The 20,260-nt window shown below is 39.3% G+C and overlaps 1 protein-coding gene across 3 annotated transcripts in view; it reads right to left on the bottom strand.

The window, feature by feature from the left end:
- Positions 1–20,260, bottom strand: part of LOC133455532 (WD repeat-containing protein 7) — a 115,666-nt gene that overhangs the window by 71,032 nt on the left and 24,374 nt on the right. For 2 of the 3 annotated variants that reach the window (XM_061734611.1, XM_061734612.1), the window contains exons 16-20: positions 15,323–15,556; positions 14,910–15,203; positions 14,584–14,780; positions 8,609–8,706; positions 3,442–3,573 (exon numbers count right to left, since the gene is read on the bottom strand). In XM_061734611.1, the coding sequence (XP_061590595.1) occupies positions 3,442–3,573; positions 8,609–8,706; positions 14,584–14,780; positions 14,910–15,203; positions 15,323–15,556 (955 nt within the window). The remainder of the gene's footprint in view (positions 1–3,441; positions 3,574–8,608; positions 8,707–14,583; positions 14,781–14,909; positions 15,204–15,322; positions 15,557–20,260) is intronic. The other variant, XM_061734613.1, reaches the window with a different exon arrangement.

The following is a 20,260-nucleotide window of genomic DNA, read 5'->3' as shown; positions in this document are numbered from 1 at the left end:
GCAGCCATTTTTTTTCCCTTTACAAACTTTTTTCTGGATTTGCAATTTATTTATTTTTTAACTGTTTTGAGTGTCCCAAGATTTTTGAGAAGTGGACTACACGACATAACTCATCTGTGTCTCCAACAGCAATCGGAGAAACAAAAAAAATCTACTCTACAAGCCTTTATTGTGAGTCACTGTCCTGCGGAAACCTCAAATGTTGAAAACAAATGTGTGCAAAATCATTTCAATATCAATCATTTCATCATTTTTCTAATCACTTCTTTGAAATGACCAGCAAGAATCAAGCAAAGCTTGCCAGGCTGAGGGATAACGCTCAACCCTTCCTAGGGCAGCCAATAAAATGCTTTTAGTTTTAAAATGTCAGCTCTACAGGGTTATTGGAGAACATCACTTTTTTTTTTTCTATAGTATGTACAGAAGTCACCAATATGGTTATTTGACCAGTAAAGGGTTAATATTAGTACATATCAAAATGACAGGCTAGGATCACACTTGGTCTATATGATTGTTTTCCATTATTCTTAGTTTTATTAGTTATAAGCATTTGAAAATACTATATCTGGAAGTAGACTACTTGGATTGTTTGAGCAATCATAACAGAACCCTATATAGACTTTAGCCCTTATAATATAACCAGAAAATATGCATTTTGACACTTATTGTAGAAATATTTTCATAATTAAATTGGTTACATCAATCAATTTAAAGTATCTGGAATGACATTCAAACATTGTACAGTACATCAAACTGTGTATAAATCTGATGTGATTTCAGTGAACACAGATGGTAATATCATTTTAAGAAGATAATCTTATTTCTTGTTCCTTTATTCTTAAATGAAACATACTGACAACAAAAATCTTTCATTGTTAAACTCCTGGTTTTGCTGCTTTTCTCCTCCTCCTGCTTTTTCTCCTCCTCCTGCTTTTAAAGACAACATGATTCTGCCTCTTCTCATTATTGTTGTCGTAGAGTATCACTTATCTAAGCAATGTCTCCAATAAGAGAAAATCCTCCTGAGACAGTTCCAATAAATAACATATTTAACCATTAAAGCTGGGAAAATAATTAATTTAGAGAACTTATACAAGGGAGGAATAAGCAATGGCTAAATTGTGGTGTTTTTACAGTAATTTATCTTGACCTTTTGAATCAAATTGTGTTTTGAATTCTTTACCAAATTATTTTAACCAAAATATTACAATATTTGATATAAAAATGATAATTCATGGAATAGTTTGGTTTCTGCAGGGCAGTGTTTCTCAACATATTGATGTTACTACCACAGAAAACACAAGATATAGTTTGTTCTCACATTTTGTATCAGTACAAACAGGTATGAAATGAGTCTGAGTTGCATGCTTGCCAAGGCACATTTTAAATAATTTCCCCAAATAGAAACAACAAAGCATTTGAACTCTTTTTGAGCTTAATCACGCTATGAGGGCACGGGGCAGCAAGAATCAATGAAACATTGAACATCCTCTCAGAAGAAGGAGAAAAAAGTCGTCTGTAATAAATGGTCTGAGAAGATTATGATACCCTCACACAAAGTTATTTACAAACCAGCCTAAAAGGAAACTTGTATGAAAGATCAGTTATCATTCAAGTTGACAATGTATCCCCCAAAATGTACAATACATGTCTTGAGTTGGATAGATGTGCTGCATGCAAAAAAAGAGGGAACTTCAGTTGTCACGCTATTTGATTCAATAGTTGAAGTTCAAGTTTCTTATAGTTTTGTAACAATTGTGACTGAATTAGCAAGCATGCAAACAGCACAGACACTAAAACAACTGGGGGTATGGACTCTGAGACAGTCAACAGAGCTGGCAGAAGAAACAGACTACACAACACTGCCAACAGGTGAAAGGGGACAAAATGACCAAATTATAAAGACTGCTTCAATGCACTCTCAAATTCATCAGTTTTAGACAGCAACAAAGTCTGATGAAGGCGGAAGTAATCGCCGAAACATGTCAGGTATTTAAAAACCTAAATCTTCTTGTTCGACGAAAAGAATCAGCAAGTTAGATAGCAACAAAGTCTGTGTTTGACAGGTGGCATATTATATGGTTTCACTAAATTCAGAAAACCCATTCAGGCCAGATGAAGCAGCAGACTGAATATGTAGGTATAAAATACTCTGCCTACTTACTGTTCGCATTGTGCTGCATTTTATTTATGTTGTTATATTCCCCATAAGTACATAAGGAATAAAGCAAAAGTGAAAATTCTAGCGAACATCAAAGAACTGGTCTAATTACATTATACAGGGACAGGTTCAGACATTACTCTTCCAATTAATACGCCAGATTTCTTAGATGGAAAAAACAGCTATAAAGTTCTTGAACTGACTGGATTGAAAGTGGATAAAAGTCAGCTTTGACAGACAGACTAGGGCTGGGCGATATATCGAGATTTTAATATATATCGATATATTTTCAAACGCGATATGGTACGAGACAATATGGTTTATATCGATTATTAATGTTTTTTTTTTTTTTTAATGATTTTTATATAGCTTATTTTGTGACAAATTGACTTGAATGTTTTATTTGAGATTTGCACAAGTGTTTTGTTATTTGCACAACTGTCAACCTCAGTGGAAAAGTCTGCCTGTTACTGTCTACATTGTATTAATTTCACAGTGTATTTTAATTTAATTGTTATGCAGGAAAGGGATATTTATTTTATTTTATTCAAGAAGCATTTTTATTCTATATATGCAGGCAGTTTATTTTTATTTCATTTGTTTTATACATTTTGATATTGTGCAGACCTCTGATAATAAAGGAACCTGTGTGACATTTGGCACGAGGCTTTGTATTAAAACTGACTGTTTTTTTAAGGGTTTGCCTCACAAAAAAAATGAAGCTAACAGAGATGCTAACAGAGATGCTAACAGAGATGCTATGCTATAATGCTTTGGGGGAAACCCCAATTATGGCACAGAAAAAATATCGATATATATCGAGTATCGCCATTCAGCTAGAAAATATCGAGATATGACGTTTGGTCCATATCGCCCAGCCCTAAGACAGACAGACTGAAACAGAATTGTTGACAAAGACAGAGGGTAAAATAACTGGAGCTAGACACCTGAGACGAAAACCTGACACTGTATGTGGGTGAAAAAAGGAATAAGGCTAGAGAAGAGAAGCTAGCCGACCGGGTCCGAAAGGATGTTATAAAGAAAAAAACTGAGTGGGAGAAATACAGATAAGCAATTGGAATGACGAGGAACAAGGGAGACCTACAAGCACGCTCAGAAAACTTATTTGGAAGGATGTTTCCTAATTAGGGGGCAAAAGGATCAAACCAAGAAAGACAGCGGTAAAACTGGTAGATCTAGATAGCGGAAACTCTTCTATGTTAAACTAAAAAAGGGCCTTGAGATTTCCCCTAAGTGGTACCCGTTAGATCAGTGTGTACCTTCATTGACTGAGGGGATGTTAAAGGAAGCATTGCCGGGGACGGGGGAGCCAGGGGCCCCTGGAGAAAAGCCCCCAGGGGCCCCCAGAGCCCCAGTAGTGGCAGCCGTGCTGGTGTTGTCAGCTACAGCAGCTTGTAAAGAAGAAAAGGAGAGAAATGGTTGGGAAGAAGAGAACAGGTTAGAAAGATATAAACATGATGCCAAAGTGAACGAGAACACAAGCAGTCAGTCAGAGGAGCAGAAGGAAAAGTAGTCAGAGAAAAGTAGAACAAAAGGAACCAAAAAAAGTTACACATTTGTAAAATTTGCATTAAACTAAATCCTGATAAGTGGGATTTAGTCCAAAAACACTGTCTAAAATAAGAAAATAAAACTTGGATGCAGTATTACTGTGTATTTTATACAGAGACACACGTTCCCAGGTAAATATATGGAGACGTGTGTCCAAACAAGCTTGTGAGAAGAAACTACACAGACTTGAATAATGTGGATGTATTAAGTTAATAAATGTTATTACAACTCTTAATCTCATGACCTGGCACTGAGAATAATCTAAAATAATCTTCAAGCTGGTTTGGTCAAAGCAAATACCACGCCTGCACAACTTTATTTTCCAGCTAATTACAAAAGTATTACTGTCAGCAGTTGCAGTAATAATGGATAAATAAAAGCAATATTTAGGAAGATGTACATTGACACATATTCTGTACATCATACATAAATGAAAGAAAGATAAGACAAATATGAAAGATTTTATAGAGAGCACTTGGTTACAAAAAAATGAAAATCCAGTTGATATGGGGACGATCATCTGCAACCATGATGATCCACAGATGACTAATATCTCAGACGGAAGGAAGGAAGGAAGGAAGGAAGGAAGGAAGGAAGGAAGGAAGGAAGGAAGGAAGGAAGGAAGGAAGGAAGGAAGGAAGGAAGGAAGGAAGGAAGGAAGGAAGGAAGGAAGGAAGGAAGGAAGGAAGGAAGGAAGGAAGGAAGGAAGGAAGGAAGGAAGGAAGGAAGGAAGGAAGGAAGTTTTACATTGAAGTAAAAAAAAAAAACTTTGGTATGAAATACCATAACATTTCGTTAACACATCATAAAAGAAAAACTCAGCATTTATGTCGTTTGCAAAACTCAGCTATCCAGCAAGATCCAGTAAATACAAATGTGACCAAAAGTACCTCAAGAAAAAAAACAGGTAGCAGAGACAACAGATAAGACTTTAACCCACATTTACAGCATTCCCTGGAAAAAAAGAGGAAAAACAACAAAGGAAAGATAGATTGAAAAGTTTGAGGCACCTCACACCCCACCCCCCCTCCCTCAAGATAAAAAATAAGTAAACTAAATAAATTTAATAGAAAAAAAAACTCTCTTCAGACATAACAGCAAATTGATCTGAACTATTATTGTATCAGGAATTCCTCAGCTGAGGATTAGGCGTGCACAAGTTAACAGTTCCATGTTAAACCGTCTGTTATCGGAGCAGGCCATTGTTCTCCATCTTCAAGAAGCTGTTGAAGATGCACCTTTTCCTTCGTCATCTTCTTCATAACTCCCTAACAGAGGTAACAGAATGTAATGCGGCCCTCCTTTGCATCTCTCTATTTAAGGTGGTTCTTTAGCTGTACGTTTGATTGTGTTTTCTGCTTGCACTTTGCAGTCGGCTTCTTTCCATTTAGAAGTTGTCCTCCTGTACGTCCCTTTGAATAAAAGCGGCTGCCAAATACAGCTTAATGTAATGTAATGTAAATGTAATCTCAAATAGTCATTGCATGTTCTGACACTGCATGGTCAACAAAAAATGTATGTTGCATCATCCAGAAATTCACAAATGTTAGGGCTGTATCTGTACCACAGCAACTCAAAATGTTCTGCTTTAAATAAACAAAAAACTATTTAATGTTGTGTTATCACATGCTGTGTGTACGAGCTCCCATGTGTGCTATGGGGTAATGATAGCGCAGGGGAAACTCTTGGGCATAATTCAGCAAGTGTGAGAGCACCCAAAACCTGGCAGATGCCGGGAGTTTTTATATATTTACTGAAGACTTTAAAAGACAAAAGTTATAAAAACCACTCTGGTGTGTAAAAAGTGCAGTGAAGCTGAAGACATGGGCCGATCATGCTGTTGTAGTCACGATACTGTTTAACTTAAGCTCCAGGCCCAATCCTGAAGATTTTAACGCTTTAAAGCCTGACACACAAAATAATGTTGATTATATATTTAAATTAAAAACACCCCCATATTTGTCTTCAACGGCTTGTAAATAATATTTGTGTAACATTATAAGTACATTGAGTAATTATATCTCTCATTTTATCTTTCTTTTTAGCATAAAGAAAACAACCAACTATTTACGGTATTTATCTTAACGGGTGTGTGTGTGTGTGTGTGTGTGTGTGTGTGTGTTGGGGGTGGTACAGAGGTATCAGTAATAATCCTGCGTGCATCAAATATGACACAGTCAAGGTAAACCTGGAGAAAATCAATCATTGATCATGCCATATTTATTGAAATATAAAGACAAATATAGATTAAAATGTTAAGCCTAAAGTATGCATTTTACAGTACAATTAATCGTGATGGTGAATATTAGATTTATCTTTTTATAAATCTTATTTAGTGAAGAAGTGAGTTGATATTTTAAGTACATTTTTAGCATTAGTGTTGTGTATTTGGTTGTCTGCAGCCCACAGGAGGAAAAATGCCTTAGAGGTGACACTAACTCCAATTTGAGAGCATGGAAATGTTGTAAATTGGCATGGGAGGGAATTAAGGCTCATCCTAGGGCTCCCATATAATATACCGTAGATGAAAGATCAGAAAACATTCTTTAAGAGACCACCTAAGTGAGCAGCCTTAGCGACGCACATGAGAAAAACGTGCGAAATATCCAACAAACAGTTGATGAGCATCCAATAAGTTTAATAATAATAATAATAATAATAATTATTATTATTATTATAATAACAATGGCACAACAGGACTTATATCACTTTTTTACCATACACGTCATTTTAATGATCATTATGAAATGAAAGGTCAAAAATATCAAAGCTGATAAAGAACAGCAACACTCCGGGATGTTGACATCAGTGATCCTGAACAGTCCTGTTAAGCAGCAGACTCTGATCATTTATATTAATGATCCTTCATCAGGACACAACAGCATACAGTAAATGTCCTCTTGACATAATTGACACTGTAACAGTGATTACTGTAACGTGCACCTGAGTAGGGCTGCGATAAATAAGTATAATACTAACAAGAATCCATTGTAATATTAGCTGCCAACAAATGTAATAATCGAGCAGAAGAACGCTGTGAGCCATACAGAGAGCAGAGAAAATATTAAATGTGCACCAAAAACATGCTAGACTTGTATTTACTGAGGCTAAGACCTAGGTATCTCAGAAACGTCTCTCCATTACTGGAAAAAAAAGAGTGTATTATACGATACACCACTGGAAAGCTCTTGTTTTCTGGCGTCTTGCCTTTATTTGCCAAAGGGCTGTTTGTTTATTCTGCAAAAAAGTTGTTTTTGCCTTATATTTTATCCCAAACTTAATGAAGAGTGCCCAACAATGAATATCGGGTTCACCAGAGTAGACCAAGGATTTGGGAGCTACTTTTGTGGGCTACATATTTATAGCACCGCGTATAGGAAAATACAAATCCGGTTACAAGAGCAGTTGGAGGACACACACATTGAATAAACATAGGGAGAGAGGCAAAAAATGGAAAGGCAGAGAAAAGGAGATAAAGTGAAAATGTAGAAGGGGTGTGTCTTTTTAATTCCAGTGAGGAAACCGGCCTGGTTCACTGTAGGGGAGATTTCTACCAGCTGCCACCATCTGCCTGCTCTCTACCTACCCACCCACATACCCCCCCCCCCCCCCCCCCCCACACACACACACACACACACACACACACACGCCGACCAACCACAAGCTAAAAATCACACCAAAATTCTATGCAAGTAAAATCACCACACACACGTGCACACATGTTATAAGTGGCACCCTCAGGCATCGGATGGAGGGAGGGCTTTGCTGCTATTGTTACGCTTTAATGGAGGCCAAGAGAGACAAGCGTGAAGACTTATTCATACCACACGTCTATTCAGCAGCGCTCAAAAGGAAGGCTCGGCCATGACCCCTTCTCTGCCAGCTACTCCTTCGTGGCGTGTGTCTGTGTGTGTGCAATGGAGTTTGTTTGCGTGAGAGAAACAGAGATTGATTTATTCATAATGCCACTTTAACTCACACTGAAAGACACGCCAGTTTGATTAAGAAAAAATGTTGTAGTTGGATGTTTCGCTAAACTGCATCTTATGTACTGCAGTTCACAGTTAAGTAGCGCACAGTGACCCAGCAGTCGTATGCCACCTTAACAACGATGCTATAACACAGACCGAAACCCTTCAGTGGTCAAATGACCAGCTGATCGTGCATTTACTTGCACATTGTACAGGACTGTCTCAGAAAATTTGAATATTGGGATTTTCTGTAATGCAGTTACAAAAACATAAAAAAAAAGGCTTGCAATATTTCAGTTGATTTGTGATGAATCCAGAATGTATGACATTTCAGTTTTTTTTAATTGCATTACAGAAAATAAAGAACTTTATCACAATATTCAAATTTTCTGAGACAGTCCTGTATACCATGCAAAACATTTTGGTAGATTAGTATGCACTATTTGTTAGTATAACAACTGCCTAATCTGTGTGAAAAGTCCAAAGAGTTCTGAAATGCCATCTCCTCCAAACGTCTTGCAGAGCACTGATTCTCATATGAGCATCCTCATGGACTTTGAAGTTAAACTGTGCACACATCTTGAAGGTATGAAGACATGTATTCATTAATTTAAATTAAGCCATTCTGAGAGAGAAAGCAGTGGTAAAGATACAGTACGTTCACAGATTTGTGCTCCAACTGAAGTTCACAAACTCCAACCTTATGTACAGAACAGGCCTTTAAGGACCTATTGACCTATGGAACAGCAGCAGCTTCCACCTATGGCATGTTTGTTTATTTTCTCTAATGCTCTGAGGGTTTTATTGCCAGTAGGATGCATTATCAACCCCCCTCCCCCGCCCCATCTCCATCTGCTGAGCCCCAAGGGTATATGAAGTAAGTGCCCCCTTCTTTTGTAGTTACCTTGTTTGATCTGGGCCTGTAGAGCTGGGTTGGAGGGCTGAGGGGGGGCAGCGGGCGTCCTCCGTGGAGTCTCTGGGGTTCCTCCTGGTCTGGGAGGCCTGGAGGAGGATCACAAAGAGGAGACATCAAATATTAAAGGGGCTCGGAGGAGAGAGGAGGGCCAGCACTAACACAAAGACTACACAAACACAGAGATTAGGACATATCTGAAACTCACAGTAACCAGTGCATTCAAATTATTGAAGGAAAAATAAACTTGCACAAAAATACATACCGTATTTTCCGCACTATAAGGCGCACCTAAAAGCCTTTAATTTTCTCAAAAACCGGCAGTGCGCCTTATAATGCAGTGCGCCTTATATATGATCATTACGGTAATTTCTGTTACTGTAGTCAGGGGGATTGTGGGTAATGTAGTTGGTGTCGCCGAAGTAATGGCGCTAAAAACGTCAGGAATCGTCACAGACGTTCAAGACAACAGCAGCGACGCTGACTCGCATAATGGCGACTTTGAAGAGACGGAGCAAAGCTGGTTTTTATTTTGTTAATAAAGTTTGACATACGGTACTTTTCTTGTTCTTTTTTTTTTGCATTTGCTGTAGGATTTTGTAGCATTTCCTGCAGAGCAGCTCCATCAGGTAGATACGTAACTCAACCCCAGCCACTATAGTACGGTATTTTACCATATATTTAGTGCGCCTTATAATGTGGTGCGCCTTATATATGGAAAAAAGGTTTTAAAATGCGTCATTCATTGAAGGTGCGCCTTATGCGGTGCGCCTTATAGTGCGGAAAATACATACACACACACTTGAACTCTGGTAAGAGGACAAAGTCGTCCCTAACAGACTGTTAGGGACATATCAGAGACACACCAACACTTCCAATACAACAATCAATCAAGTGATCAATAAAGGTTCTAGGCAACTTCATCACTTCCAGAGAGATGCACAATAAAGAGGCCAATATTTCACTGCAGTTAAAAGTGTAAGATCATAAACTTTGAGATGCAATAAAATCCTATTTCGGAAATAAATAGATACATCATTTTAACAATAATGACACAATCAATGAATGGCAAAATGTGACAGGAGTAAAAATTGCTCCCAAATAAATCTAAATAAATGAAACATTATAATTCTTGGAAAACATTGCTGAAAAGGCAAAATGTGGAATTTCCTGATATAAAGATATGTCTTAATTTTTATTTTCACTTTAAAAAAAAAGGGGAGGTCAGCAACATCCACAGGATTTAGATTTGATTTCAACTCTTCAGAGAAAAACACATTGTACTTAAGATAGTCATACTATGTGATTTTAGTGCTGGGCGGTATGACCAAAAATTTACATCACGGTATTTTTCAAAATTATATCGGTTTCACGGTATATCACGGTATTTTTTTTTTTCATGCACAACTGGGTGTTAACCACATTTTCTAATGATTTGGAAAGGAGTTGCTGCAGTATATTGGCTTAGAATGGCCTATTTTACTGTCAAATCAAATCAAATAAATTTGATTTAGGCATGCTTTTCAAAGAAAAAAAATCTTTTACAAAATTACAAGGTAGAAAATATTTATTAAACATAAACTGAAAATGTTTTAATTTCCCAGCATTATGTTGTTTTGGTTCCACCTCCTGGTGAATGTTAGGTCAAATTCTTATGTGGTTACTTTTTGGTTGGCCAACGATTTATGTTTGTGGTGTGCGCAACTGTTACGGGAGCGGCCAGTCTATTTCCTTATATTACAACGCCGTTATTAATTGTTCGTTTTTAATCGGTGCATCACTAAAGTCCCCCTCACTGTCCCCTTGACTGTCCAGCGGCGCTGCGGCGTTCCCAACGTTGTGTACGCTACTGTACATACTCACCAGTATTACGGTATATGAAAAATTCATATCATAAGAAAAATAAACACTGGTATTCGGTATGAACCGGTATACCGCCCAGCACTATGTGATTTCATGTTGTTATCCTTTCTTACACACACAAATATCTGAGACTATCTACAGGCAACAGCAGAATCAGCTCCATGCCCTCTCAAAACTCCCATCATCCCCTTGTACACTCCTGCTCTTTCTACTTTTTCCATCACTCACACAAAGAAATGTATCGTCAAAACTATTTTCCATAATGACAGATCTTTAAAGGCCTATACTGTCTTTGGATATGTGCAAAGACGTCAGCATTTTTCAGGGAAAATATTGTTAATTCAGAGTGTGGCTAGTCACTTCAGGGTTTAAAGTGCTTTGGGTATGATTACACATTATAAATGCTAAACAAATTTTTTTATAACCAGATGCAAGTCAAACTTGGTACAGCAAAAGAAAAGGTAGGACTGTAAAGATGCACACCAACAGTTTATAAAACAGCTTTAAATCTGAAAAAGCTGGGAATGATATTGAAAATCTAAACTATTTCTTTCAAAGCAAATCCATGTTAAAGGATGAAGTTAAAGAATAAAGATGATTTTTTTTGCCGTTTTTTAAATTGTCTGTCATTCACCTTCTTGTCCAGAAAACTCTGAAGGTCACATTTTCATTAAAGTCTTTTTCTGGTGTCACCAGTTTAAGTATTATGGGGCTTAAAAAGGATGTTGTCTTGATCCACAACGTTTTACTATGTCAACTACTAAGGGTTAGTTTTAACTCGTGGCTCGTAAGATTAAATTTAACATTTGCACTTGAGGTCATTGGAAGACATTTTTCTGTCTGAAGGCACATTTAAAGTCCAATAATCTGCATTTATATAGCTCGCTTCAGTTATGCGTCCCAAAAATACAGCCCCCCGAAACGAAAATGTGGAGGTAGTATGGAAAATATTCATGTGCATCCTAAAAACAAATTCAATAAAAATTTGTTAGAGAAAGCATGATGTCTGTTTGTGTTTGTAACATCTTTAATAAAATAAAAGTCGGGTCTGATAGCTCCTTTTATTTGTATTTTCATGTTCCGTAGTGCAAATGTTCCTCCTAACTCATGGGCTAACCAAAATAATGAAAAAGTAAAACATTTCAGATAAAGACTAAATCTTTAGTGCACCACCTACTTCCTAAACTTAGAACCCAACTGAGCAAAAAAAGAAGCAGAACAACAGAAGTAACAAGGAAGCCAGGGAAGTGTTGAAAATAATTAGATTCTCATCTTCATCTGTTGGAGGAATAGCTTATCAGTCCCCCCGGAGCTGAATGTTGTGATAAAAATACTGAAACACAAGTTCACAGACACTTATTCTCAACATAGAGAGAGGAAACTTTTCCAGTGTTTTAAATCTATGAAGGGATGCATTAAAAATACATCATCCAAAACACTGTCAAATATTCACAAGTGCTGAGGTAGAAACAGAGAGAGAGAGAAGACCTGCCCTTGAAGACTCCTCCATGATTTGAGCATACCAAAGAGTAAAACTTTGATAGGAGGTTTTTCTGCTTCAAATAAAGTAGTACGTTTTCCGACAGTGTGGTGACTATGACAATTCCTGTTCATCAGTTCTGGCTTAGATTAAAGGGATGCTCCAAAATCCAACATGTTATATTATTGGTAACTGGCTCAGTTGCTTTTAACCCAAGAGCTTGACAAGAGAGTATGTACCTTCCTCTTCTCTGTGCATCCAATGGCAAACACTACATTTGCACCAAAATGCTGAAGTTAGTTTATGATTTGTAGCTTGACATTCTGCACAAGTTAATGTAGTAGAACGACGGTTTCATACATTCACCAGCTGTTTAGACATTCCTCCGTAAAAGAGGATTTATTCCAAGTTTGAGAGGAACCGGGTGCTACAAAATACCAACATAGCCTCCATCTTGTGGTGGAAACACCAAGTCTGACACAGAACCTTAACATCTTGGAAGCAGTGAACGGGAGCAGGTGCTGCCACTGATGGCGTGGCTTCATATACCGGGAAACAACACAAACTCCGTCTTTGCACCACAACAACCAAAAAATCTAATACATACCATAAAGTCATGGAAAATAATAATGAAAAACCTAGTGGACCTAATTAAGTAAGTGATTTACATTTATTTATTGTGATTAATGAATTTACATTTTATTATTACCGTAATTTCGCGACCATAAGGCGCCCTTTTTTTTTCTTTTTTTTTTCTTTAAAATGTGCCGGTCGCCTTATGAAACGGTGCGCCATATCTATGCTTTGGGTGAAGCCCGGGGGAGTTGCGGACGTGAAGGAGACCATCCACAGACAAGGGGGAAGGGGGGGTGTGTGAAGCACCCGTGGTCTGCGGACGTGAATGACACCAGCCACAGACGTTAAAGGGGGAAGGTGGGGGGTGTGAAGCACCCATGGTATAAGCACACGTGCGTGTGTGTTCTGTGTTCTGCAGCGCGTGTGACGCGCACTGCTGCAACCCGACTTCCAGGTTCCCAAAGCGGGATCAGATCAAATTATCCTGGTTCCCACCCGCTTTAGGAGCAGGGATTTCAGGGGTCTGTCCCAGGTTGGATCAACTTCACCCTGCGAGATTTTCAGGCAAATCTGTCGGTTTGATCTCCGGTAACCAAGATGCAGAGGATGCGCTCAGGAGCCGCCAGGCTCCCGCCGCGGGTTTGCCGGGCCAGGGCGCACCATCCCCGGGGCAGATCCGGCCGAAATGCCGCTGGTATTTCCCCGGGAGCCCCTGCTCCCATACAGGTGGGTGGCTTCGGTCCCAGCCGGTCCGAACAGGTCACATTCCCGGTTAAAGCCGCTGTGACGCGCGCTGCTGCAACCCGACTTCCAGGTTCCCGAAGCGGGATCAGATCAAATTATCCTGGTTCCCACCCGCTTTAGGAGCAGGGATTTCAGGGGTCTGTCCCAGGTCGGATCAACTTCACCCTGCGAGATTTTCAGGCAAATCTGTCGGTTTGATCTCCGGTAACCAAGATGCAGAGGATGCGCTCAGGAGCCGCCAGGCTCCCGCCGCGTGTTTGCCGGGCCAGGGCGCACCATCCCCGGGGCAGATCCGGCCGAAATGCCGCTGGTCTTTCCCCGGGAGCCCCTGCTCCCATACAGGTGGGTGGCTTCGGTCCCAGTCGGTCCGAACAGGTCACATTCCCGGTTAAAGCCGCTGTGACGCGCGCTGCTCCACCCCGCTGGGGAGAGACGGGCTCTGCGCGGTGGAGGATCCGCACAACGGGGTATGAAAAGTTTATTTACTGTTGTGCAGAAAGTGTCTGACACCGAGGAAATTCGGACTGGCGCAGCTGAATTAGTGGAGCTCTTTAATGCAGAAACAGAGGTTTTGCTCCTGCTCTATTTTTTAAATAAGCGCTTGTGTGCTTGTGTGTGCGTTCTGCATGTGTGTGCGTTCAGCAGCGGGTGTGTGTGTTTTCCGGCCGGCGTGTTTTGCGGCACGCGTGTGTGCAGCTCTGCTCTGTAGACTGCGCCTTTTGGGTCGGTGCGCCATATGTATGTTTTAAATCTAAAAATGACACACAAAAATGAGGGTGCGCCTTTCCACACGGTGCGCCGAATGGTCGCGAAAATACGGTAGTTATTTCTGGGGTTGATAGCAAATGAGCAAATTGCCAGAATGTAACCCTTTAAATTCAACCTTTATGACGAAGAAAAACTGATGATACCAAAGATAATCATTGTTGGATTGTAGCCAAGTAACCCTACCAAATCAATAAGATGTTCAGGAAGCATTGTTTGTGCAAAGTTTGTGTTAAGCTACATTAAATTTGACTTTTTGAACAAATCGACTTAAGACTCGATCTGTCTACAGAAACTTTTTTTTAAAAACAATTCCAAGACCAGGGGCCTATAAACACTGTAAAAAGATTAGGGTGTGTCATGCCACTGGAAGCTGGAACGAGCGACCAAGTGCTACATGCTGCAAACACAAGCCTGGTATCGGCTTAAACCCAAGTAACACAAAACAAAACTGACTTTTCACATCATTAATCGTGTATCAGTAGAAAACAAAAATGAATAAAATCAACCATCTTTCAGGGATTGCCTGCTTTCCTACCTCACTGGTGCTTTCTTCATGTGCTCTCCGATGAACGTGGCGTTGGTCATTCCCATTAACGTGTTGGATAGCGAGATGACGGAGAGGAGGTGCTGTGTTGTGACGGCCCTCGATACGCCGTATGTCCCTTTCCCTACAATGTCTGGCAAAGTAAGTTTCCTACCAGTTGCCAGGGACAACTTATGCAGCAAGGACTCCTAGAAAAAATCAAGTAGTCAGAGAAAAGTTTTGTCTTTTATATACTATTCCAGAAACATTTGGAAACATGATAACTTGGAGCACAAGTTGTTTTTATCCTAATGACTGCATAGTTGGTTGACAGTTACCTTGAACGTAGGCAGCATGAGGGACATGTGACCTCCTCTGGAAATCAAGCCGAAGGAGATGGGGCAATGCGGCCTGAGCATGCCCAGTCGTTCCAGGCAGATGCCATCCAGCTGTTCATTGAGGCCCCAGGCATGTAGGCAGGACATGAAGAGCTTGGCTGTGTCCATTGTTAGATTGTATTCCAGCAGACTTAGAGATTTAGCCTTCTCCTCACGCCTCCTCATCTCTTCCTCCTCCTCCTCGTCTTCATCCAGCAGGTGCTCCTTGATGGTTTCCTTCATGGTCTCCTTTACCTGGATTTCACATATCATCTGGATTTTAAAAACTAAACTGAATGTTTTACAATTCAATCAACACGGAGACTTTGTTTAGAGCGGTGACCGACTAGTAATTGTTGTCGTTTTTTACAGACCTGTTTGAAAATCTTGTTTGCTAGAAAAGAGCCCCCCTTGTCTGCCCCAGCCTGGCTCTTCTGCAGGGTCTCGGGGGAGACCAGCGTGGGGTTCGGCCGCTGCGCTTCCTCCGTCAGAAGCTGGATGATCATTGCCTCCACGTCAAAGAAGAGCACGTGCATGTCAGGATCCGTCAGGTTCGTTTTCATGGCCTGCACCACAAGTGCATTGTGGGAGTATTTTGGCAAGTTACCCTGAGGAAGAGAAGATTAAAGAGGTCTTAAAACTAACCGTGATGAATATTGCCAGAAGATACTAAAAGTTCTCAAACTAGAGAGTGTCAGCACTTTCAAACTTCAGGAACTATTATGGGTGGTTCTATTATTTATTTTAAATGAACTGCAGACAATTACAGTTCATGAACTTAGTTTATGGGGTATTGTTTAGTTCCATCCTCTGGGAGGGAGCTCTCCATGTATGAGGGGAAACTGTGCAGCGATGCAAATGATATAAAAAGTGTAGCGATCCAATTTGGCACATACAGGACTGTCTCAGAAAATTAGAATATTGTGATAAAGTTCTTTATTTTCTCTAATGCAATTAAAAAAACAAAAATGTCATACATTCTGGATTCATTACAAATCAACTGAAATATTGCAAGCCTTTTATTATTTTAATATTGCTGATTATGGTTTACAGTTTAAGATTAAGATTCCCAGAATATTCTAATTTTTTGAGATAGGATATTTGAGTTTTCTTAAGCTGTAAGTCATGATCAGCAATATTAAAATAATAAAAGGCTTGCAATATTTCAGTTGATTTGTAATGAATCCAGAATGTATGACATTTTTGCATTACAGAAAATAAAAGGACTTTATTTTCTAATTTTCTGAGACAGTCCTGTATGTAACTTCTGCTTTAGATAACTCCAATGTACAGAGACTGACTAAACATATAAATGCAGCACTGGGAAGAAAAGATTATGTGAAGCTGACGTGGATTTCGTGTCAGTGCAGCAAAGAATTTCAGTTATTAGCACTAGTGGGAAAAACACATACACATGCAAGCTTGTGCACCTCTCCTTATAGAAATACTGCATTGACTTTGATTCTGTGTTTACAACCTTAATTTCCTTCATTTCATTCCTAAACCTAGCCTAACCTCAATGTGCAAGTTAGTCTGATCCTTTATGAAGAACAAGGAAACAGCATTCTGCCTAATTAGGAGATAACTCCCCATAAGGACTACTGATCACAACAAGGTCAATTATTCTACCCTAAAATGAGCGTACAAGGTGCTAAAAACAAGCACAGAACACAAACACATCATCAGCTTTAACCGCCTTCAGGACTAACACATGACTCGATCTTAATTGGATTAGAACAGCCACTGATGTGGAGTCGTATGCAGAAAGGTGCCATTTGTTTCCATGTTAATGACCTGATAACTGCAATTAGACAACTGTGATCCTGTTAGAGTCTGGCTGTGACGGAAGAGATGGGACTCGAGAGAGGAAAGACTGAATGAAGATACTTTGTTGAAGGAGAAGTGGTGCTATTCTCAACAAAACAAGCCTGTAAAAAGCCTGTAAAATGCTGCATTTCCCCAGTTGGACATTTGAGACCAGCTCCGTAAGCCAGCTGGTTCTTTTGTACTCCATTTAAAAAAAAAAAAAATGCTGTTTCACTTGCACCTATACCCTTTACGAGTCTCCACAGCAAGTCATTCTCTTCAAGATTCCCAGTTTCCACAGTAGATAGGCGAAACATGATGTCACATGACCCACTGGTGTTTGAAGACCAGTTTTGAACTCTGTTACGTGCGGGGGGGCAGCCATGTTGCTTCGTATGTCAAGCACCGTCAGCTTTGCTCCCAGCTACTCAGCTGAACCCGACCAAAATATCTGCAGAGCTGCCAGCGGACATTTACAGCGGGATACACCGTTTAACGTGATGACTCGACGGTGAAATCGAAAATGGCTAATAGCCATTAACACATAACACAAACAGGGGGTTGCTTGATAGGACAATGTCATCTGATTGATAGAAAATGCAATAATACATATACATTTATTAGTAGTTCTCTGAAATCCAAAGTGTTTCATAATAATGACAGAAGGATCATTCGGCATGGATATAGTTATGTTACTTCTAATACATTAGATAAAGTATACACAACATTTATAAAATTGCCTATTTTACATAAACTTAAAGAAACACACTTTAAAGTCATAAACAAAATGTATCCTGTGGAAAAACTTCTAATAAAAGAGATTTGGTTTTGAGGTGGATCACTGTTCTTTTTGTACTGATGAAAATGAAATGCTAGAACACCTCGTTGTTATGCCCTAGGCTATCACACAATGTTTTAGGTGTGACATAAAAAAATCTCTCTAAAAAATGAATGATGTACCACAATTTGAACTTTATCATATACTTTTTTATATGGATCATCTAGCTTTGTATGTATCAGACATTATTAACATTACCATTCTGTTGGGTAAATATCATATCCATTGTACCATTTCTCCAGGCTTTCCTTCCCTGGTTTTATTATTAATTGTTTAATTATTTTTTCATCGCTTAAAAAGATTAAAAAAACAATTATGCCAAGAAAATAAAGCAGGATATTGCCCGTCTTCTGCTTTTCTAAATTATAACTTATTTTATTGTTTCGCTGCTATTTTTTAAATTCAAATGCCTGATAGAATGTATCTTTTTTTCTTTTCTTTCTTTCTTTCTTTTCATAAATCCCCTAATGCTATTTATTTTAAACGTTTTCACCATACTCCATAATTTTCATTTGTATTATTATTATCCTTTGAGAGTTCAATTATTCAATAATAAAAAAATAAAAAAAACTAGTGGTTGGTTCGCCGAGCGTGGTAGCATGACGGTTGCGGTTGAGGAAGTGATAACGGCTAGCCATAGGCTGAGCTGACTGTCAATTAATCATATTACAAATAAATGTAATGCTTGATGTAGATGCTCCTGGCATGGTACAAAAAGAAAATTCACCACCCTCAGAGTTGCCATGGATGTGAAATCAAACAAATAACACGAAAAGATATTTTGAACCAGGCTGTAAATATGTATTTCTGCTCTAAAGTTGGACATTTTAACATGGGAGTCAGTGGAGATTTACTTGCTTTAGGGGCCAGCCTCTAGCGGTCAGTCGAGGAACTGCAACCAATCTCAGTTACACATGAGCATCAACCCGGACGTTAGATGGTCGCCGCTTGGTTCCCAGCAGCTGTTGGTCGGTTGGTCAACAGCACCGGTGGCCGCACCACAGAATCTATAATGTCAGCTAGATAATTATTTTGTCCACATTAAACAAGCTTGCGTCCATTTTTCTTGTAAATTTTAACCCCCATTTAGAAGAACAGAACAGAACTCCAACCGGTACAACTGAATTTAGGGAGTTAACACAAGATTAAACAGTTAAGCATACGTTTCAGGGAATGTTTTAGGGCTTTATTCAAGTCTTTCCTTTTTTCTTACATAATGTTAATAATGAAGGAGACACTCTGGCCCACTCTTTTGTGCACTAACTCCCTTCTCCATATAGTTATACACACATAATCTAGTAGATCTGAATGTCCTCACTACTGTCAAAGTTATAAAGACTATTTGACTAATGAAAAAATAACACTTTGCTGGGGTAGAACTGCATAATGAAGTGTAAATCTAACAACAAAAAATTATTCATAGCTACAGCCAATATAAAGACTGTGTACTATGATGTTTAAAGTTGTGTGTGTGTGTGTGGGGGGGCGGGGGGGGGGGTTATAAGAAGATGTTCCTGTTGTCCAACACTTCCAATACAACAACTGTATGTCAAGGCTGTATTTCAATATTCAAATATTTCAAACTCCTATTTTCAATAGGAGTTTGCGTTCATTTTCCCACATGTTGTTTTGGTGAAGAAACACTGCCATCTACAGGCGAACGGCCAGATTACACATACTGGCATTCAATGATAAAGAATATGTGTACATATATGTTGGTAACCTTCCACTTAAGAAAGAAAAACCCACAATGGCCACTGAATTTATTTGAAACTAACGAAATAATAATTTACTGAACAGTGACAAATGTAAATCAGTCATTGATTTGAATTGGGTCACAATTGTTTAATGATAAAAATACATTTAATTACACTCTAGTGACAAGCAAAAATATGTCCTGTATTTATCATCACAAGTGTCTTGAATCTAGCAAGTCTCTCTCTTATTCATGGGATAGAAAGCAGTCACTGCACTGTTTTGTGTTATGGTGTACACCACACTAAGTATGCACCAGAGAAAGCAATGGAGAGCTGTCTGAGGAGAGCAGAGAGGCAATTACAGACAAACATGCTAAATATAAAGGCTATAAGACCATCTCCAAGCTGCTTGTAGGTCCTGTGACGACAGCAGAAGCTGAGGGTCTACGTCGCCCAACTGGAAAGTGTCAAAATGCATACTGACGAGAGAGAAAGCGTCTGGGAGAATGTCCTTTGGACAGACGAGACAAAGCTGGAGCTTTCCGAAAGTTGCATCAGTTCACGGATGCAAAAATTAAGATTTCAAAAAGTAAGAAAACTGCATTTAATGTGAAACATTGAGGAGGCTCAGTTGTGTCCTGCATCTTGAATCTGTGCATGGTACAATCAAATTTAAAGACGCCCAAAAACTAAGCTTGGTCTCAGTCGCAGGTGATGGGTCATCCAACGGGACACTGATCGAAACACCAAGGAATGTCTAAGACGGAAAAAAACCAGCTGAAGCATGCCGCCTTGAGAAGGTACCCTTCAAACCTGAACCAGCTGGAGCCTTTTGCTCATGAGGACTGGGCTACAGTACCCGTCTAAAATCCCAGACAGATAGACGAAATAACGTGATGGATGTGGTGTGTATTGTTGATGATGCAGTCGTGTCTCTGTAGCGCGGTGTGTTGCAAATGAGCACATGACGG

This window comes from Cololabis saira, chromosome 11 (genome assembly GCF_033807715.1).
Source record: "Cololabis saira isolate AMF1-May2022 chromosome 11, fColSai1.1, whole genome shotgun sequence".
Classification (NCBI taxonomy): Eukaryota; Metazoa; Chordata; class Actinopteri; order Beloniformes; family Belonidae; genus Cololabis; species Cololabis saira.
The sequence above is the reverse complement of the archived record's forward strand: the minus strand, read 5'-3'. Positions and strand labels throughout refer to the sequence as shown.